The sequence below is a fragment of the Eucyclogobius newberryi genome, unplaced genomic scaffold (assembly GCF_026437365.1).
Source record: "Eucyclogobius newberryi isolate DKJ021-1_F unplaced genomic scaffold, fEucNew1.0.hap1 SCAF_1, whole genome shotgun sequence".
Lineage (NCBI taxonomy): Eukaryota > Metazoa > Chordata > Actinopteri > Gobiiformes > Gobiidae > Eucyclogobius > Eucyclogobius newberryi.
The window spans coordinates 26737768-26758450 of record NW_027315723.1 but is presented as its reverse complement, the minus strand read 5'-3'; the positions used below and the strand labels follow the sequence as shown (position 1 = coordinate 26758450).

Sequence of the window (20683 nt, the reverse complement as noted above, 5' to 3'; positions counted from 1 at the left end):
AGGTCCACAGCTCCTTCTCACCTCGGCCGAGAGGAGCAGCACAAACAGCAAAAGTACTATTCCACCTGGTTTAAAGCCTACGGGCCACAAAACTTCAAAAAATAAATAAATAAATATTTTTTTTCTTTTTTTTTTAAATAAAAAATATCGATACTGTGACTCAGTATTGATATGGAGTCCGTGACGACATATCACTGTATCAATATTTTGAACACAACCCTAATGGTGAGCTTGTTTCAATATGAGATAATTTTGAAATTATGGCTTTTTTAACATATGACTAATTCAAGACTACCACTCCCATCGACCTGATATTTCACATATCAAATATTCATTGTATTGTCTGTCTATGTGCCAAAAATGAAGCGTGTGACCCTTTTACTTTCTGAGATAAATTGAGTGAAAAATGCTATGAGAGGCTAATATTTGCATGTTTTCGTACATTTCCTAACTTCAACAGACAAAGTGCAAAGTTCCTGCTTGAGGAACTTTTGGTGGAAGAAGTTTAACTATTCTACTTCATAAAAACCATAACAAAAAGTATTTCCCAGGACCCTGGGACGGAAGTCATTTTCTAGGCTCTTTCTGAGAGCTAGCCTATGGCCTAAGACCGCTGCGGCCGAATTGCGCCCGACGCAGAATTTGAGCGCGTGTACATTAGAAAGACAAACACACCGGACGCGCGTTCTCGACGCCCTGGACTCATGACCGTAAAAACACTCGGCAGCAGACGTGCGTCCGAGTCGTCCTGCGCACATGCGCAGTGGATGAGTTGTGCTGTGTTGCTTTTCTCTTGGTGTAAATGGAGGTTAATGTTGGACCATAGCTTTGGTTTATTAACTTTACAAAGTCCAAAAGCGGAGGCGATGGGCTCCGTGGCCCGTCTGGGATCCGCATATACTTCAGAGGTGAGCAGAGTTTAGTCAATATCATTATTTGCTCCAAGAGCTGCGTTTTAAGGATTTTTTTTTATCTTGCGGGGTTTGTTTTGGGTCTTTTTCCGGGTCGTGCGTAGGACGTCATCTCTGATTGGCTGCTGCAGCGCATCTGCTGCAGCGAGCTGAACAAATCTGAACATGTCGCGCCGGCCGCTTTGGCCGCCTCGGGCGCCTCATACGCGAGCTCAAAGCGTCAAGAGCGTAAGAAAACGCACCAATCGCGCCGCAAAAACGAAGAAATCGCGCCGCGGGTAACGCACTACGTGCTCGACGCGCGTTTACATAGACTTTGAATGTAAACTGGACGCTTCGGCCGCCGCGGTGTGGAGGCCCCTTTAGATCCTAGTGCTGCGTTTGACACTGTCAATCATGGGATCCTCTTACAGAGACTAGAGGACTGGGGGGAATCACTGGCACTGCCCTAAATTGGTTAAAGTCCTATCTGGAAGACAGGAAGTACTTTTGGTAGCTGTCTCAGACCACATGTCCCTGACCTGTGGAGTGCCACAAGGGTCAGTCCTGGGACCCCTTCTGTTCAACCTCTACATGCTGCCGTTAGGTCAGTTGATACACAGCGAAAATGTGTCCTATCACAATTATGCAGGCGACACTCAGATCTATGTTTCACTGTCGGCAGGTGAATATTATGGACCAGTGGATTCACACTGTCACTGCATCCAACAGATCAGTTTGTGGATGCAAAACAACTTTCTCCAGCTGAACTCAGACAAGACTGAAATCATTGTTTTTGGCCCACAGAAACAAAGAGAAAGTGCTAGCGGAGTCTTGCTCCAAAACCTACAAATCAAATAACAGTAATAATCAACTCAACAACCTCCACCCACTGCAGTTGTACTTCTAGACTTTATGCTTTAGACTTTATTCTTCAGACGCGCAGGAATTCAAAGCCCAGGAGTTCAAAGCACATAAGTTCCAAGCACTTGTTGTTGTTTTATGGCGGTTGGCATCCGAGTGTTGCATTACCGCCAGACTTTATTCCTTAGACTGTTGTTGCTGTTGTTATTGTTTTATGGCAGTCGACAGCCGAGTGTCGCATTACCGCCAGACTTTATTCCCCAGACTTTGTCGTAGTCCTAAAAGTTGTTCTTCCAGTGCTTTGACCTCCAGTGCTTTGACAAAGCCCAAGAGGTCATGAGATGCCTTTGTCATTGTATCCTATAGAAGTTCTTCCTCCCCTCAGACTTTGTCGTAGTCCTTAGAAATTCTTATTCCAATTGCTTCGGAAGTACAAAGCCCATGAGGTCATGGGACGTCTTTGTTGTTTTACAAAGCCCATGAGGTCATGGGACGTCTTTGTCGTTTTATCCTTTAGAAGTCCTTCTTCCATCACTCTGTCGTTTCTAGGCCCATGAAGTCAAAGCGCGTTAGAACATCCTCCTGCTCCTCATCCTCGGCTCAGTCTCCAACACCCCCCACCTCTATACACGTTTACCCACGGCTACCAAGCGGCGACATCAGTGGACATATTAAAGCCTATAGAATGAAGCCTGAAGAATAAAGCTGTACGGTGGAAGCACCGAACGTCAAAGAAGGAGAGGAAGATGAAGAAGAGTCTCCCTGGAATAAAGCCGGTTGGACTCTGAAACAACAACAACTATTCTAGTCACAAAGACATATCATGACCTAATGGGCTTTGTAACACCAAAGCAATGGAAGGAGTACTTTTACGGACTACGACAGAGTCTGAGGACTACGACAAAGTCTGAGGAATAAAGTCTGGCGGTAATGCAACACTTGGATGCCAACCGCCATAAAACAACAACAACAACAACAACAACGTTTACCCAGCCCTGTGCTACATAAGTAAGCAACCACAGCCTGACACAAACCCTGTGACTGGATCGCCAGAACGTTCCGCAGATTGAACTCCCGCCCATTATTCCGAAACCACAAGGCCAACCCGGCCCTTTCTCTATCATAAGCCTCACAGCAAATCAGCACATGCTCGACAGTCTCTGGCACCCGACAGTGACCACACAGACCGGTCGGATGTTTGCCTATCCTACACAGTGACCAATTGAGTCCAGTATGGCCAATCCTCATGCGGGCGAAGGCCCTTTCCTCCCACGCGTTCCTGCCCATAGACCCGCAAGGACCCACACTACCCTGAATGTGATAGAGATGCCGTCCAGTAACACAGTGGCTCCAAAATTCCTGCCAAAGGCCGACCACATGACTCTTGATAACGGGCTTGATTTCAGACTTGCTTAACTCAACCGCCACATCAATTGATGGCCGCCTAAGGGAACGTTTAGCCAGTGTATCAGCCATTTCGTTACCATCCACCCCCACATGCGCAGGGACCCAAATGAAGGAAACCCTCACATCCTTCCTGGACAGGGAGAGCATCAGACAGAAGATGCCATTCAACACATCCTGTCTGCAATCCGATTTCCCAGATTTAATGCTTTGTAATGCAGAAAGGCTGTCAGAGGCTACCACAATGCCGCAACACTGTAAAGCAGATTCCGCCCATTCCAATGCCAACCGTATCGCTATGAGTTCCGACGTGAAAACAGAAAGGCGATCTGTCAACCTCTTCTTGACCGCCAGCCCCAGGCCAGGCACAAAATAAGCGGCGCCAGTACGCCCACTCTCAGGATCCCTAGACCCGTCGGTATAAATAAACACATCACCTGAGTGCTTATCGATGAGCGCTTGTACGGCAAACTGCGGTGCCCTCCCAGCGACTCCTCTAAGCTTGCCATGCAAGCTAACATCAACAGGAGCCGGGACAAACTTCCACGGAGCTATAGCAGACAAAGCCACCGACGGGCTCACACGCAGATCACCAACCCCCGCAAGCCGCGCCTTCGCATTTCCTACCTGGCTAAAAACCATACCGCCAGCCTCACTCTGCCCCCCATCAACCCTGAGAAAGTCCCTCACCGGGTGAGAGCTCGTATGACCTTGCACATTCACCCAGTAAGCCAACAGAAGTTCTAGCCTCCGGAGCCGTAACGGCAATTCCCCCAACTCAACCTGCAGCGCCGAGACAGGGGAGGTCCTAAAAGCCCTACAGCAGATGCGCAAGGCCTGGGCTTGCTCCACATCAAGCTTCTTTAAGTTAGTCTCAGCCGCAGACATGTAGGCTATACAGCCATAATCAATAGCCGCCCTCATGACGGCCCGATAAATACCCAGGAGCGACCTTCTGCTGGCCCCCCAGTCCTGGCCGGATAGACAACAAAGCAAGTTATTCACCCTTTTGCATTTACCACTGACCTCATCAATGTGCTGACGCCAACTAAGCCTCTCGTCAAAGGTGACCCCCAAGAACCTCACCTCCCTGACCTGTTCGAGCACCTGCCCATGCAGTCGAAGGGAGACGTCCCTATGCCCATTGAAGAAACAGATCACTTGAGACTTCCGTACGGACAGTTTAAACCCCCACTTCAGGGTCCACTGCTCCACCTGCTGTATTGCCCTTTGCAGTTTCGCCTCGTAAAACCGGAGATTCCTCCCTCTCACCCATAGAGCGCCATCATCAGCATAAAGGCTCCTCCCAACAGACCCATCCACGTCGTCAAAGATGTCCTTAATCATAACATTGAACAAGATAGGGCTACACACACTCCCCTGCGGTGTCGTGTGCAAGGACGCGGCTCAGCAACGGAAGGCGATTGGAACTAAACGTCTGGGTGGAAAGGACATTCTTGTGTCTGATGCTGAAAGAAACACGGTCAGAGGAGTTATCGTAGGTGTCCCTACGGCGACGTCTGTGGATGAAGTTAAGGAGAATTTGACTGGAGCTAAGGTGGTGGACGCTAGGCGGTTGAAGGTGACCCGGTCTGGGGCTTAAAGATGTGACAGCTTGTCGGTAATGGTAACACTTGAAGGGAGGTGCCTGCCTAGTACGGTGTTCATTGGGTTCATGTGCCATGACGTTAGGCCATATGTTCCACCGCCCCTGCGTTGCTTTAAGTGCCAGCGCTTTGGGCATATTGCAGCGGTCTGTAGAGGGAGGCAAAGATGTGGTAAATGTGCAGGAGATCACGAGTATGGGAAGTGTGACGTGGGAGCAAAACTGAAGTGCTGTAACTGTGGGGAAGAACATAGCTCTGCCTACGGGGATGCAGGTTTAGCAAAAGAGCTGCTGAGGTGCATAAAATAAAGGTCTCTCAAGGTGTATCCTATGCAGATGCAGTCAAGAAAGTTTCAAGTAACGAGTTTAGAGTAAATACAGAGAGAGGAGCCAGCGCTGCTCCAAGCCAGGGCGAAATGAGAAAGGCCAGCGTGGCTCCCAAGAAGTGTGAAGGTTTCAAGAGTGGAGGTCCCAAGTGTGCAGGTTCCAGAATTAATGAGAATACCCTGGTTGTGGATAGAGAGGATTTTGTACTCTTTATGGTGAATGTTGTAAACTGTGCTGCTCAGACTCAAAGCAGAACTGTGTAGGGGAATGGAGATGGACATTCCACGGCCAGATAACAGAAAATCTCTCCTTGAACATTGGGGGTTTTTCGTTCTCCCTGTCTCCCTCACCGCAGGGGAGCCGCTGTGACTTTTCTGCTAACAGATCTTCTTTTCCCCACAGTCTTACAGGAAGACACCCCGATGAACTATGTTTAACGTGATTATGCCATGAATGTTTGTCCGAATCAACTCCCTACACCGCATGTTTCACCTTGTGTTACGTATTTTTCCACTGTTTAAGGTTTTATATTCCCAATGCTTTAACTCGAGCGCCCATCACAGGTGAAAGAAGATGTAAAATGTGTCTACCTCAAGAAATAATGTGCACAAACTGCCAAAAGTGTTTAACGTGTAAATGTTAAAACAGGGTTCAATGTTTTTGCCATTATTATTTACGTTACTCCAGTTTTATTTTCTCGGTCAGGAAAATGTTAAATAGGAAGTTTTCGCAGTAGCGCCCGCCCCTTTTGCTCCCAGCATGCCCTGCGGGCCAGGTATCAAAAGGACGCTCCAAGCTAGGTTCGCTCTCTTGTTCTCTTCTTCTCATCCCCTTTGTCTTCTCTCCTGGAAGCTGTCTCCACGGACAGGCCTTTCACTTTTCCTTTGTCTCAACAAAATCCGTCCGTCATGTGGTCGACAAGGCCATGCCAGCCCTGGACTCTGAAACCACCTGAAACCACCTGGAACTACCTGGAACTACCTGGAACTACGCTTAAGTGCTAAACCGGACAGAGACTTTCTTTGCTACTTCGTTTCTTTTCTTTTTGAAGTAATCTACGCCGTTTACGTGGATCAGCGCTACGTCCTCATCTGAGTAAAGGCCGCGTGAGGAGCTAACACGCCGCTAAAGCGTTCTACCGCTTAGGAACTCTCAGATATCGCCTCCGTTGCCGCCGCCGCTTCAAGGAGGTCGCAGCACACCGCTCCACGTGACCCCTCGCTCCCCGGCGCAGCACACCGCTCCCCGGCGCCAAGGACCCTACAGCACCTCGCAGCCTCCTCCGCTCCACGCGACGCATCGCTCCCCGACCGCCGCCAGCTCCACGGCCGCCGTTCGCTTCACAAACCTTCGCCGCCACACCGCTCCACGCGACGCCTTGCCACGGACCTCGTCCGCGGACAAGGACCAGTCGGACCGAGTCTCTACAGAACCGTAAGCCGAGTCCATTGTGCGGTCCTCTTGTGGCGTGATTTGGGTAGAGCTCAGCTGTTCCTCCTCCCTTTAGCTTCTCACTTTCCCTCTTTTTGATATAGATTAGCATAGACACGTTTGGTTATCAAAGGCAAAACCCTGGTTTAACATTATCTGCATGAAATCTGCTGTTAAATCTGATATAACGTCACTTGTGATTTACCTGTGCGCATTTCTGCTCCGGTGTTTTGATTACCCTTTTGATAAATAAACTACGCGAAAGAGTTATTGACTATTGTTTGTTTGATTAGACTATGTGTAAGTCCCTGAATCGTGAAACACCCTTCAGACCTTTTTAACGAGCACGATTAAGGACCGTATCTTAGCTCTTTGGGTTTAACCCTGGTGCCCCGTCTTGTCTTGTTTCTGCTAAGAAATCTTCCTTAATCATAAACTGAATACATGTAGTTTGAGACCCTACATATTTGATGCCCCCGCGTGAGCCGATTAAAACTTTTCATAGTCTATGAATCAGATTAGTACTCATATAAACTTTTGTGGACGTTTGAACTCGAACTGTATGCTGCTGTGTCGATGCTGGAATTTGAGACTGCTTTGTGAACTTGCCTGCGCTGTAACGATGCTTGGATAAACCGTACGCTGCTGTTACCATACGCAAACCGCCTAGTTACTTCACGAACACGTGCACAAGATAATTATCGAACCTGCGGAAGCTTATTAGGGCTGTAACGCCGCATAAGCACATCCACCCCAAGACGGAGGGGCAGTACGGCGAATTTCCCGTCCCCGAACAACTGCCACTCTCGTGAATATTTTTGGCTCGCTACCAAATGACACGAGCAGAAGCTAGTACATAGGCTACGGCCCTGAGCTAGCGCAAACACGAGCCGAGCTAGTATGCTAAATGCCATGTTGTTGTGCTAACCGCCATTTTGTCTTTACAAACACGCGGCCGAGCGTGGATGCTAACGCTAACACATGAGCTAAATGCTAACAAAGCCGTGTAGAGCGTGCTGAGTGACGACTCGACGCTAACTCTGACCCCCCCTAGAGGCGGTCCCAAGCGCCCTGCGCCCAGCTGGAATTCCTCCGGAGGAAAACTGTCCAGCCCAGGAGCTTTGTCTCCACCTAGTGGTCATTAAATTGAATCACACTCTTAGCGGAGCTTTGTCTCCACCTAGTGGTCATTAAATTGAATCACTCTTTGCGGAGCTCTGTCTCCATCCAGTGGTCATTAATTTGAATCACACTCTTAGTGGAGCTTTGTCTCCACCTAGTGGTCATTAAATTGAATCACACTCTTAGCGGAGCCTTGTCTCCACCTAGTGGTCATTAAATTGAATCACACTCTTAGCGGAGCTTTGTCTCCACCTAGTGGTCATTAAATTGAATCACACTCTTAGCGGAACCTTGTCTCCACCTAGTGGTCATTAAATTGAATCACACTCTTTGCGGAGCTCTGTCTCCATCTAGTGGTCATTAAATTGAATCACACTCTTAGCGGAGCTTTGTCTCCATCTAGTGGTCATTAAATTGAATCACACGCTTAGCGGAGCTTTGTCTCCATCTGGTGGTGGGTAAATTGTACTACACTTTACCCTTAGGCTGACCCTGTTCCCCTGTCAACACACACCGGGGGGTGACAATCAAGTCTCACCTAGACACTAACAAGATTAGTGTTTACTTTCGCACTGCATGCTCCTCGCTGCTAACACAAATTGTTTAAATGCTTTCGCACAGTTTCCCCACTGCTGTTTTAACGCTTTAATCAATATTTTTCTTTTAGAAGTGCATGGCCGGTTTTAACTAACCGCTTTGTACCTGTTCTGCTGCAAGTATGTACACGCCCCAGAACAACCCCTTGTTTAACGCCTGTTCTGCACAGCCGACGCTGTTTTAACACGTTAATCAATATTTTTCTTTTGAAATGCATGGCCTGTTTTAATTAACCGCTGTGTATCTGCTCTGCAAGTGCTTGCATGCTCCTCAGCTCACACCAATTGTTTAAATGCCCTTTTACACAGTTTCCCTACTGCTGTTTTAACGCTTTAATCAATATTTTTCTTTTAGAAGTGCATGGCCTGTTTTAACTAACCGCTTTGTACCTGTTCTGCTGCAAGTGTGTACACGCCCCAGAACAACACCTTGGTTAACGCTCGTTCTGCACAGCTGACGCTGTTTTAACGCGTTATTCCATATTTTTCTTTTGAAATGCATGGCCTGTTTTAACTAACCGCTTTGTACCTGTTCTGCTGCAAGTGTGCACATGCCCCAGAACAACACATTGTTTAACGCTCGTTCTGCACAGCTGACGCTGCTGTTTAACGCTTTGATTAAACAACATTTTTCCTTTCTATACACTGCATGATTTTCAACTAATCTCCGCAGGTGTACCCCGGCGCTAAGTAACACTTCACTGAATGCTGCACGCTATCAGAATAACAGCTTGTTTACCTGTTTGATTGCCTACTGAACGCCGATCAAGAACAGCGAGTGTCGCCCCGATCAGACCTCTTGTTACGTAACTGCATGGCCCTGACCCCGCTAAGCCTTGCCGTGTAACCTAGTGAATTGCCGTGGACACTGCATGCGTCCATGGTTGATGTCTAATTGCAATGCCATTTAACATGCCTTGTTAACTGTTGTTTCATCCAAACATCAACACCCGCACGACTGCATGCCCCGCTCACGCACGAACTAGCAAGCTACACGCACAAAGGTTAGCCTAGCCACAACAACTTAACATGAACACTCTAAAACGTTTCTTTTAAATTCTCTTAAGCGAGCGATTTTAATTCAGAAACTATCGGCGTCCCGACATATCTGTCCCACTTGACTGAATTGATCTAGGCAACTCAGACCTGGCGACTTGGGACCTTCTCGTCCCGACCCTGCCCAAAGTAAACATGGCGGACTCTGATAGTGATGTCATTCACTGGCCTGTAGACAACCTACACGAGTCCATGGTAGACTATACCAGTGAAGTAGCCCCTGGCGTCCTGGGAAGGAACAGGCTCCTGTCCAACAGGGTCCTTCACGAGGACCTCGCGCTGTGGATTGACCTCCAACAGGCGCCAAAGGCCCTGGAAGCTGATCTGGAAGATGCTAAGCACGCGCTCCACCGATCCATTCAGGCCACTGAAAAGGCAGAGACTGAGCTGCATGACCTTAGACTCCAGATAAAAGACCTGACTGACAGGCGAAGCCGTGCGAAATCGTCCTACGACCGACCGAGTACAGACAACCGGGAGGACCACGGGAGGGGGACTCAACCCAGTCCAACCCCCGTGGCCCGCCTGGATCCACAGAGGCTGTACTTCGAGGAAGAAAGGGGAGACTGGACGGACCGTAGCTGGCCACCACGGGGCCACGACTACGACAGACGTAAGAGCCCCACCCCGTACGCTGACAATGACCGACCCAGAGACGATCGAACCTCCGACTCTGACACGCATGGACGAACCTACGAGGGGAGGAGCCCAAGCCGGACCTACACTGACGGTAGACGACTGGGGGACGGCCGTGACCGAGACAAGTCCCGGTACCACCCCGGACCCGACTCTACCAGCTCAGCCCGACGTTATTCGGACTATGACCTACGGGACAGGCGACGTGACAGACGTGACAGCCCCCGCAGACATTACGCCGAACTACAGGACGCGCGACGAGACGACCGTGGGGACACTCGCAGGTACCCCGACGACTTCAGGGACACTCGCAGGTACCCCGACGACTTCAGGGACACTCGTGAAGACTATCGCGAGTGCAGAGACCCCGATAGACGCCATCGAGGCCCGACCGACCATGACTTCGACAAAATAGCCAGGCATATCTCTCGGTTTGAGCCCAAGCCAGGCGTCGCTAACGACACCAGCGCGTACCTGAGAGACATCGAATTCTATGCTGGACGCCTGTCGGATCCGTCAATCAAAGACAAGATCTTCTTGATCAAACTAACGTCCAGCCGAGACGTTAGCAGCTTCATGGAACGCCAACCTCCTTACGTCCTGAAGGACTATGAGCTCTTGTGTCATGCTCTCGTCGAAGAGTACTCAGATACAGGCACCTCAATAGGGTTGCCTGCTGCCCTGATGTGCAAGCAAGGCAGACACGAGGCTCCTCAAGCCTACAACGACCGATTGAGGAAAGCGTATTTTAGATCACAAAATGAAGCAGGGATGGAGGAGGACAAACATTTCAAATCTTTGTTCCTACAGAACCTCCACCCCGCAACCAGCTACCACCTGGGCGTGGCAGCCTGCCCAATAATTCAAAGCAGCCGCCAGCTGCGAGATTTAGCGGTAAGGAGCTACACCAAACAGGCAGGAACAACAATCAGAACCCAAGGCCACTCTTCCGTCCTGAGCGTCGAAAGACCTCTTGAGCTAGAGGGCACCTTGGAAAACCATCGCTCGGGAGACACCCGAGGACCGCAAAGACCGTTTAGGGACAGGGAGAACGCCCCAGGTAGGTATAACAACCGAAGGGACTCCCGGCTTAACGGCTCAACGAAGGAAGAAACCCCAGAAGACTCCGCAGGTAAGTCTTCCTCTAAACTGAGTCTCGACGCTTCGAACCTCAGTAAAGAACAGCTGAGTAAGGTGCTGAAAATGATCCAAGACACGAAACGGAACCAGAAAAGTAAAGCGGAGGGCCTCGCCGTAACCTCCCTCGGACCTGAGACAAGTGATAACTCAGCGCTCAGCCAATCGGAAGACGAGTTAGAAGACTTCTATCGGAGACCTGTAGACCTGGACCCTCTGTCGGAAACACCCGTCACTGGGGACCAACCCCCTGAAGACCAGGAACTTGACAGCAACGATCAAATGCCACCGGAGGCTAACGACGTCTTTGTGGTCCAAGTAAGTTCTATCTCCAGCCCACAGGATAACGACCCGTCGATCATCCAATGCGAGCCCCCCTTTACCCAGTTTCTTGGTAACCTTTCCGAAAAGGGAGCCGCACGCAAGCTTTATCTTTCAGTCCTCTTGGAGGACAACTTCGTGCACGACGCACTCCTTGATACAGCCGCCGACATCAGCTTGATCTCTCGCGATCTTTTCAGAACCTTACAAAAGGTGGCCCAGCACTCTCAACGAGAACTGAAGTCACAGCCCTGCTGCTTGGAAATCCGACCTTACTGTCAGGTCAACACCACCCTTGACGAGGTGGCCCTGATCCAGATAACGATCGGCCCCATGAAACTGATGCATCCTGTTTACGTTTCACCTTTGAATTCTATTCCCCTTCTTTTAGGTCAAGAGCTGCTCAGTCGCTTCGAGCCACTGGTTGATTTTAAACGACTCAAAATCTGGGCACAAGTCCGTCGACCTCTGCCCATGCCCCAATCAACTCCGCCAGTTCAGTGCAGTGCCATCGTGACCCCTCCCGAGGTCGACGTGCCGCCAGACAAAGACCTCAACGACCTAGCCGAATCTCCCTGGCAAAACAAGGGGCCCTTGAAGGGGCTCCCTGTAACTTACAGGCTGACTCACTGGACAGTGAGTTGATGCCCACCCAGCCCACCCTTTCGGTGGCCGCGATCACACGGCCCCGTGCTGTCACCAGACGGCCCCAGCCCGATCGCGCCCTTCTTAAAGTGGCTCCGACCTTCGCTTCCTCTGACCTTGTGTCTCTACAAGCAGCCGATGGGGCTATAAGCCGCATCATCGGTTTCCCTCCTGACCCTGCGCCAAGTGCCATCCCTCCTGATGCACTTGCTGCCGACGCATCTCTCGCCGCGCTGTGGCGCACAAGAGAGAACTTCACCTTGCGTCATGGACTGCTGGTGTTTGCCTCTGAGATCCTCACTGCACCCGCATTTGTGGTACCTCAGAGCCTCCGGGGGGTTATGCTGACGCACGCACACGACGCGCCAACAGCTGGCCTCCGGGGGGTCAACGCCACATACGAACTCTTGACTGACCGACAGATGACCCTCCCCCTACACCTGTTGTACAAACCGGGAGAGGTTAGCATCGCAACCGCCTACACCACCCACCAATACATGTTGGACTTACAGGAGCACCTGAAAGCGACCTTCTCTTTCGCTCAGAAGAAGCTTGAGAAAAGTGCAAAGGATTGCAAGGCTTACTACGATCAGAAAGCCCCAAACGACAAGGTATGGTATTACATCTTAGCGCACCCGATCGGACAGACAAGAGACTGGCTAACCAAGCTAACCCGAAAGCTCCTCCCACATTGGTCGGGACCCTACGAGATTGTCAACAAACGATCTCCGGTGGTGTACCACGTGAAGATCACCAAAGGACGCAGAGAACCTACTCTGAAGTGGATTCATCGCAACCAAATCAAAGCGCACCAAAACCCCATGGGACATGTCAGGGATGCCGATAGTTCCAACTAGAACACAACTCTGACATCACCAAAGGACGCAGAGAACCTACTCTGAAGTGGGTTCATCGCAACCAAATCAAAGGGCACCAAAACCCCATGGGACATGTCAGGGATGCCGATAGTTCCAACTAGAACATAACTCTGACAAACACACGCCCGTTAGGGACTGTACTAACAACTGTTTTGCACGGATTGTAAAGTCTACTAACCCTAACCACTAAAACCTAATCATCAAAGAATTACGTGTTAGTGTCTCTAAAAACATCCCCAGATGTATGTTGACAGAAGCATGTGGTCACAACGCCTCCTCCTGATGGCATGTGACACTTACAGACCCCAGACGTTATTGCGTATCGTGATAGCAATACATGACAGTACCGGCGGCGTTTGCGGTTAAAAACCTGTGACAGCAGGCAGCGCGTGCCCAACCTTCGTGGCGGTGCGAGACCAGGTCACAGAGACCCGGGCTAAAATAGTTGGGGGGCCGTCGACTCGTGAACACTTCCCTCCGAGAGGCGATCCTCCACTATGACAAGCATGACACAGCAGCACGAGTTGTTCTGCCCCGACAACATCTAACGCAGGCGCCACCTACTGGAGCTTGGAAAATTTTAGCCAAATCCCCGACTTACAGCTGGTCCTAAGCCCGCAAAGTCCCTACCACTAGCCTCGTATGTTAATCTCCCCTGCATGCAAACCATAGAGTAGAATATTCTGTCACCTGTTTCGAACAGAAGCGGTCCAACCTAGAAGTTGCCCCTTCGCTAGGGTAAAACGTATGTCACCTTGTTAATCACTTTCGTTTTTTTTTCTCACCATAGACATCCACTTTGATCTAATTTTGTACCTCGATACTACATAAGCTACCTCGGTGTCTTAGAATCTTGTTTCTACGCCCAAATTCTTGCACTAGGAGTCAAGAGCTCTTGCATGGTTTACCACTCCCTCTCAGGATGATGTGTTGAGAGTTAGTAGCCTAGGGATAGTGTAACACCCACTAGCACCTGCCCCTCAGCCCAAATAGGATAAAGCGACCAGTCCAGGTTCAGAGGTTTACCCAAATCATGCCACTCTGTGACGCTCGCTGACTCGGTAAGGACATTCCCTTTGACATTTGCCCGATGCTTCTTCATCGGAGAACCAACGGCCAATCGGGGGGTTGTAGGGGAATGGAGATGGACATTCCACGGCCAGATAACAGAAAATCTCTCCTTGAACATTGGGTTTTTTTCGTTCTCCCTGTCTCCCTCACCGCAGGGGAGCCGCTGTGACTTTTCTGCTAACAGATCTTCTTTTCCCCACAGTCTTACAGGAAGACACCCCGATGAACTATGTTTAACGTGATTATGCCATGAATGTTTGTCCGAATCAACTCCCTACACCGCATGTTTCACCTTGTGTTACGTATTTTTTCACTGTTTAAGGTTTTATATTCCCAATGCTTTAACTCGAGCGCCCATCACAGGTGAAAGAAGATGTAAAATGTGTCTACCTCAAGAAATAATGTGCACAAACTGCCAAAAGTGTTTAACGTGTAAATGTTAAAACAGGGTTCAATGTTTTTGCCATTATTATTTACGTTACTCCAGTTTTATTTTCTCGGTCAGGAAAATGTTAAACAGGAAGTTTTCGCAGTAGCGCCTGCCCCTTTTGCTCCCAGCATGCCCTGCGGGCCAGGTATCAAAAGGACGCTCCAAGCTAGGTTCGCTCTCTTGTTCTCTTCTTCTCATCCCCTTTGTCTTCTCTCCTGGAAGCTGTCTCCACGGACAGGCCTTTCACTTTTCCTTTGTCTCAACAAAATCCGTCCGTCACGTGGTCGACAAGGCCATGCCAGCCCTGGACTCTGAAACCACCTGAAACCACCTGGAACTACCTGGAACTACCTGGAACTACCTGGAACTACGCTTAAGTGCTAAACCGGACAGAGACTTTCTTTGCTACTTCGTTTCTTTTCTTTTTGAAGTAATCTACGCCGTTTATGTGGATCAGCGCTACGTCCTCATCTGAGTAAAGGCCGCGTGAGGAGCTAACACGCCGCTAAAGCGTTCTACCGCTTAGGAACTCTCGGATATCGCCTTCGTTGCCGCCGCCGCTTCAAGGAGGTCGCAGCACACCGCTCCACGCGACCCCTCGCTCCCCGGCGCAGCACACCGCTCCCCGGCGCCAAGGACCCTACAGCACGTCGCAGCCTCCTCCGCTCCACGCGACGCATCGCTCCCCGACCGCCGCCAGCTCCACGGCCGCCGTTCGCTTCACGAACCTTCGCCGCCACACCGCTCCACGCGACGCCTCGCTACGGACCTCGTCCGCGGACAAGGACCAGTCGGACCGAGTCTCTACAGAACCGTAAGCCGAGTCCATTGTGCGGTCCTCTTGTGGCGTGATTTGGGTAGAGCTCAGCTGTTCCTCCTCCCTTTAGCTTCTCACTTTCCCTCTTTTTGATATAGATTAGCATAGACACGTTTGGTTATCAAAGGCAAAACCCTGGTTTAACATTATCTGCATGAAATCTGCTGTTAAATCTGATATAACGTTACCTGTGATTTACCTGTGCGCATTTCTGCTCCGGTGTTTTGATAACCCTTTTGATAAATAAACTACGCGAAAGAGTTATTGACGATTGTTTGTTTGATTAGACTATGTGTAAGTCCCTGAATCGTGAAACACCCTTCAGACCTTTTTAACGAGCGCGATTAAGGACCGTATCTTAGCTCTTTGGGTTTAACCTTGGTGCCCCGTCTTGTCTCGTTTCTGCTAAGAAATCTTCCTTAATCATAAACTGAATACATGTAGTTTGAGACCCTACAACTGAAAGGATCAGGATCATTGCTAAAGCTGCAGGGAGATTCCTTGGAACAAAAGAGCTTGATTGGACAGATGTAGAGAACAAGCTAAAGGCGCTAAATGGGAGTCGGAGTGATGGGGGTCTGCTTTTGGGGAGTCAGGGTGATCGGAGTGACGAGATGGGGGTGGGGGTGGTCACCTGTCCTCGTCCAGTCTCGTGGACGCACGGCTGCCAAGCAGCGACATCAGTGGAAATATTAAAGCCTATGGAATGAAGCCTAAAGAATAAAGCTGTACGGTGGAAGCACCGAACGTCAAAGAAGGAGAGGAAGATGAAGAGTCTCCCTGGAATAAAGCCGGTTGTTGTTGTTGTTGTTGTTTTATGGCGGTTGGCATCCAAGTGTTGCATTACCGCCAGACTTTATTCTTTACAAAGCCCATGAGGTCATGATATGTCTTTGTGACTAGAATAGTTGTTGTTGTTTCAGAGACCAACCGGCTTTATTCCAGGGAGACTCTTCTTCATCTTCCTCTCCTTCTTTGACGTTCGGTGCTTCCACCGTACAGCTTTATTCTTTAGGCTTCATTCTATAGGCTTTAATATTTCCACTGATGTCGCTGCTTGGTAGCCGTGCGTCTACGAGACTGGACGAGGACAGGAGACCACCCCCACCCCCATCTCGTCACTCTGATCACTCTGACTCCCCACAAGCAGACCCCCATCACTCCGACTCCCATTTAGCGCCTTTAGCCTGTTTTCTATATCTGCCCAATCAAGCTCCCCTGTTCCAAGGAATCTCCCTGCAGCTTTAGCAATGATCCTGATCCTTTCAGTTCTGCTTTGAGTCTGAGCAGCACAGTTTACAACATTCACCATAAAGAGTACAAAATCCTCTCTATCCACAACCAGGGTATTCTCATTAATCCTGGAACCTGCACACTTGGGACCTCCACTCTTGAAACCTTCACACTTCTTGGGAGCCACGCTGGCCTTTCTCATTTCGCCCTGGCTGGGAGCAGCGCTGGCTCCTCTCTCTGTATTTACTCTAAACTCGTTACTTGAAACTTTCTTGACTGCATCTGCATAGGATATACCTTGAGAGACCTTTATTTTCTGCACCTCAGCAGCTCTTTTGCTAAACCTGCATCCCCCGTAGGCAGAGCTATGTTCTTCCCCACAGTTACAGCACTTCAGTTTTGCTCCCACGTCACACTTCCCATACTCGTGATCTCCTGCACATTTACCACATCTTTGCCTCCCTCTACAGACCGCTGCAATATGCCCAAAGCGCTGGCACTTAAAGCAACGCAGGGGCGGTGGAACATATGGCCTAACGTCATGGCACATGAACTCAATGAACACCTTACTAGGCAGGCACCTCCCTTCAAGTGTTACCATTACCGACAAGCTGTCACATCTTACCCCAGACCGGGTCACCTTCAACCGCCTAGCGTCCACCACCGTAGCTCCCGTCAAATTCTCCTTAACTTCATCCACAGACGTCGCCGTAGGGACACCTACGATAACTCCTCTGACCGTGTTTCTTTCAGCATCAGACACAAGAATGTCCTTTCCACCCAGACGTTTAGTTCCAATCGCCTTCCGTTGCTGAGCCACGTCCTTGCACACGACCAGCAGCGAGCCATCTCTAAGGACACTTGCACTCTTGATCACTCCCACAGCTACAGTTAGGCTCTTTGACAATGCCACTGAATTCTACTCCTTAAAGGATGCACTATCCTGTGCAAGCTTTATGATCACCTTACAGTCTCTGCTCTCACCCCGGATATCAATAGCTTCAGCCTCATCCTGCTGCTCATTCCCAGAACCCTCGGACGAGCTAAGGGACTTTTTATGTTTCCGGGCACGTGCAGGCAGAAAAGGCTGCTCCTCCACGCCGTCCAGAACGTCTTCCATCCCCGATCCACTCTCCTCCGCCATCTCCCGTCTCTCCAGACCGGGTGTTGAGCAAGGTCTCCTCACAGTTTTAGTCCAGGGCTCCAAGTGTTGGATTACCTTGTGTCAGAGACCAACCGGCTTTATTCCAGGGAGACTCTTCTTCATCTTCCTCTCCCTCTTCGACGCTCGGTGCTTTGGAAGTACAAAGCCCATGAGGTCATGGTGGATGACTGAGCCGAGGATGAGGAGCAAGAGGATGTTCTAACGCGCTTTGAACTCATGGGCTTAGACACACTACAGTGATGGAAGAAGAACTTCTAAAGGATACAACAACAAAGACATCTCATGACCTCATGGGCTTTGTGACACCTAAGCAATGGGATAAGAACTTTTAGGGACCTGCGACAAAGTCTGAGGGGAAGAAGAACTTCTAAAGGATAAAACAGCAGCAGCTCACGCTTGGATGCCGGCCGCCGTGGGACAGCAACAACAACAACAACAACAACAACTTTTACGGACTACGACAGAGTCTGAGGACTACGAAACGTCTGAGGAATAAAGTCTGGCGGTAATGCAACAATTGGATGCCAACCGCCATAAAACAACAACAACAACAACAACAACAACAGCTCATTCAGTGATGGTGGTGGAGCCATAATGAGGCTGTGAGAAGTCATCTTCTGTCTCTATTCGGTGCTGCACACTTCCTGATGGATTCCGACGTTGATGAATCGCTGGATATTATTATCACCAACGTGGTGGCAACTTTCAGAACCAGGTGCCATCTTAATTTGCGCACCATTGCTTTAAAAGGAATTAATGTAATCTATAAACCTGAAGTCGGGGTATGTAATTGCATTATCTGTAAATAAACCATCTATGATGATATATATGTCTAAATTGGAATTGTTTTTCAGAAAGTGCTTATGAAGATTCGTAAACCCAACATAAGTGCCTCAATATGGTCATCTGGGAAAATCATCTGCACTGGTGCAGCAAGGTTTGGGACAAGTTTTATTTTCTCCAGACCAAGTGCATTTCACTGTGTATTTACTGTTGAGTTGTCATTGCTCTAGTGAGAATGACGCCAAGGTGGGTGCTCGAAGGTTAGCCCGTTATTTACAGAAGCTTGGCTTTAAGGTAATGTTTCATTGTGATATTATTGAGCTAAAATAATCAAATCAAACTATTTACATCCATATTAAATGTATGTCTGTGTCTGTGTTCAGGTGAGCTTTTCAGACTTTAAGGTCGTAAATGTTCTGGCAGTTTGCTCGATGCCCTTTGCCATTCATCTCATAGACTTTACCAAGAACAACAGATCCATTGCAAGGTAATTGTCCTTATATAACAACTTTACTATGCACAATTTATCATGGTCAGCAGGAGGTTTGGCCAACTCAAGTGTTAATAGTCAATGAGTTGCGTTGCATTATTGGACACATGGACACATTTGTACAATATTTAAATGGACGTTAAGCTACATATTTATATATTTATTACATTTCTGAAGATTTCTTTTACCTACATGGTCGAGTGGTCATGGCACAGCACACGTATGCCAGGTTCCAAGTGCAGTGTCGTGAGTTTGATTCCTGACTCCGACATTTACTGCATGTCCTCCCTTCTCTCTCTAATCCCCCATTTCACACTTCCCTGTCAATAAAACCCACAAGCACCAAATCTTTAAAGGATTACAGCTCTCATATTAGATTAACAATGTGCAGAGGCCAGAGTGAAAAACCTTCAAAGCGTCATCTTGGAATTAAACACATTCTCATGAAAGTTAGACAACAACCGCGAATAGGGTAATTTTGTTTAAGCAGCCAATATATGTATGTATGTATGTATGTATGTATATTGTAATTTCAAGTCCTTGTCACCCACCTTAACTCTCAGGTTGCTTAAAGGTTTTGGTTTCACCAAGTTAATGATTCTTGATTGTCTTTGTAGTTATGAACCAGAGCTGCATCCCGCTGCCACTTACAGGATCAAACATCTCAAAGCCACAATACAAGTATTCTCCACAGGCAGCATCACAATCACAGGTACCAACACACATTTACTATTATCAAGTGTGACCTATTGACTAATGACCAGACAGTTACATTTTCCTACTTTGGCTCTTTGCAGCATCTCAAACACAACAGAAAAAACACTATCCAAGAGTCCAATCAAACAAGTTGTTTAGCTCAATACGAACACAAATACGAGTAATACAAAGTGCTTCTTAAATTTTCTATGTAAATTCTGCCTGGGTATATACTATATATACTTTTAAAACCCTTCAGTCCACAATATTGCCTGTGTTTTTCCACTTGTAAAAAGCAAGTGTCCTGTTGTCAGACGACACTTAATTTAGTGGTTAAATCTAATCCCCCACACTCTGCACAATAGATGAGAGGATTTAGGCCATGTCACACAAATGTTTTGGTTTATGGCAACCAGGAAATCCCTCTGTACTAACCTAATCCCCAGAAGAATGTCTTGAAACTGAAAGTTTCTGCAACTTTCTTCCAAAATATTTCTAGTGATTTATATCAAGATACATTAGGCCAAAGTCAAAGCTATTCCAATATAGCCATGCTTTTGTTTCTCCCCTAATTGTGTTTTTGTTTGTCTTGAAGTGTTACAATGGCTTGATTACATTTAAGTTATTTCTGTGTAAGCAGGCATTTTTTCATTGTTTTGTCGTGTTGTATAACGTGTTTTCTCCTTTTGCTACTCTCCTCTCCACACGCAGGACCAAACGTGCAGAATGTGGCCGCAGCTGTTGAGACAATCTACCCTCTACTATTTGAGTGCAAGAAATTTCTTGGCAAATAGTTGGACTGGGAGAGACATTGAAGACATGTGCAGCCTAAAGACCAGAGACAATGGACCTTAAAAGTTAGAGGATTTTTCACCCCTTCAACACCATCCAGCCGCTGCTCCTGAGGGACAAGCTGGAGACGGCTGGTGTGGAGTATGACCTGGCAGAGTGGATCCTGGACTACCTCACAGACCGACCCGTTTGTGAGAGCACGGGACTGTGTCTGACACTCGGACCTGCAGTGTGGGGGCGCCCCAGGGCACTGTCCTCGCGCCCTTTCGCTTCACCCTTTACACTGCAGACTT

General features: G+C 48.7%; 1 protein-coding gene across 1 annotated transcript; it reads left to right on the top strand.

Moving 5' to 3' along the window:
* The first annotated feature begins 18199 nt into the window (after positions 1-18199).
* Positions 18200-20453, top strand: LOC140356942 (TATA box-binding protein-like 1). The gene is made up of 6 exons (XM_072441992.1): positions 18200-18411; positions 18484-18566; positions 18643-18706; positions 18796-18899; positions 19520-19614; positions 20310-20453. Exons 1-6 carry the CDS (start codon positions 18277-18279, stop codon positions 20390-20392), a joined length of 564 nt encoding a protein of 187 aa, XP_072298093.1. The 5' UTR covers positions 18200-18276; the 3' UTR covers positions 20393-20453.
* The last annotated feature ends 230 nt before the right edge of the window (positions 20454-20683 follow it).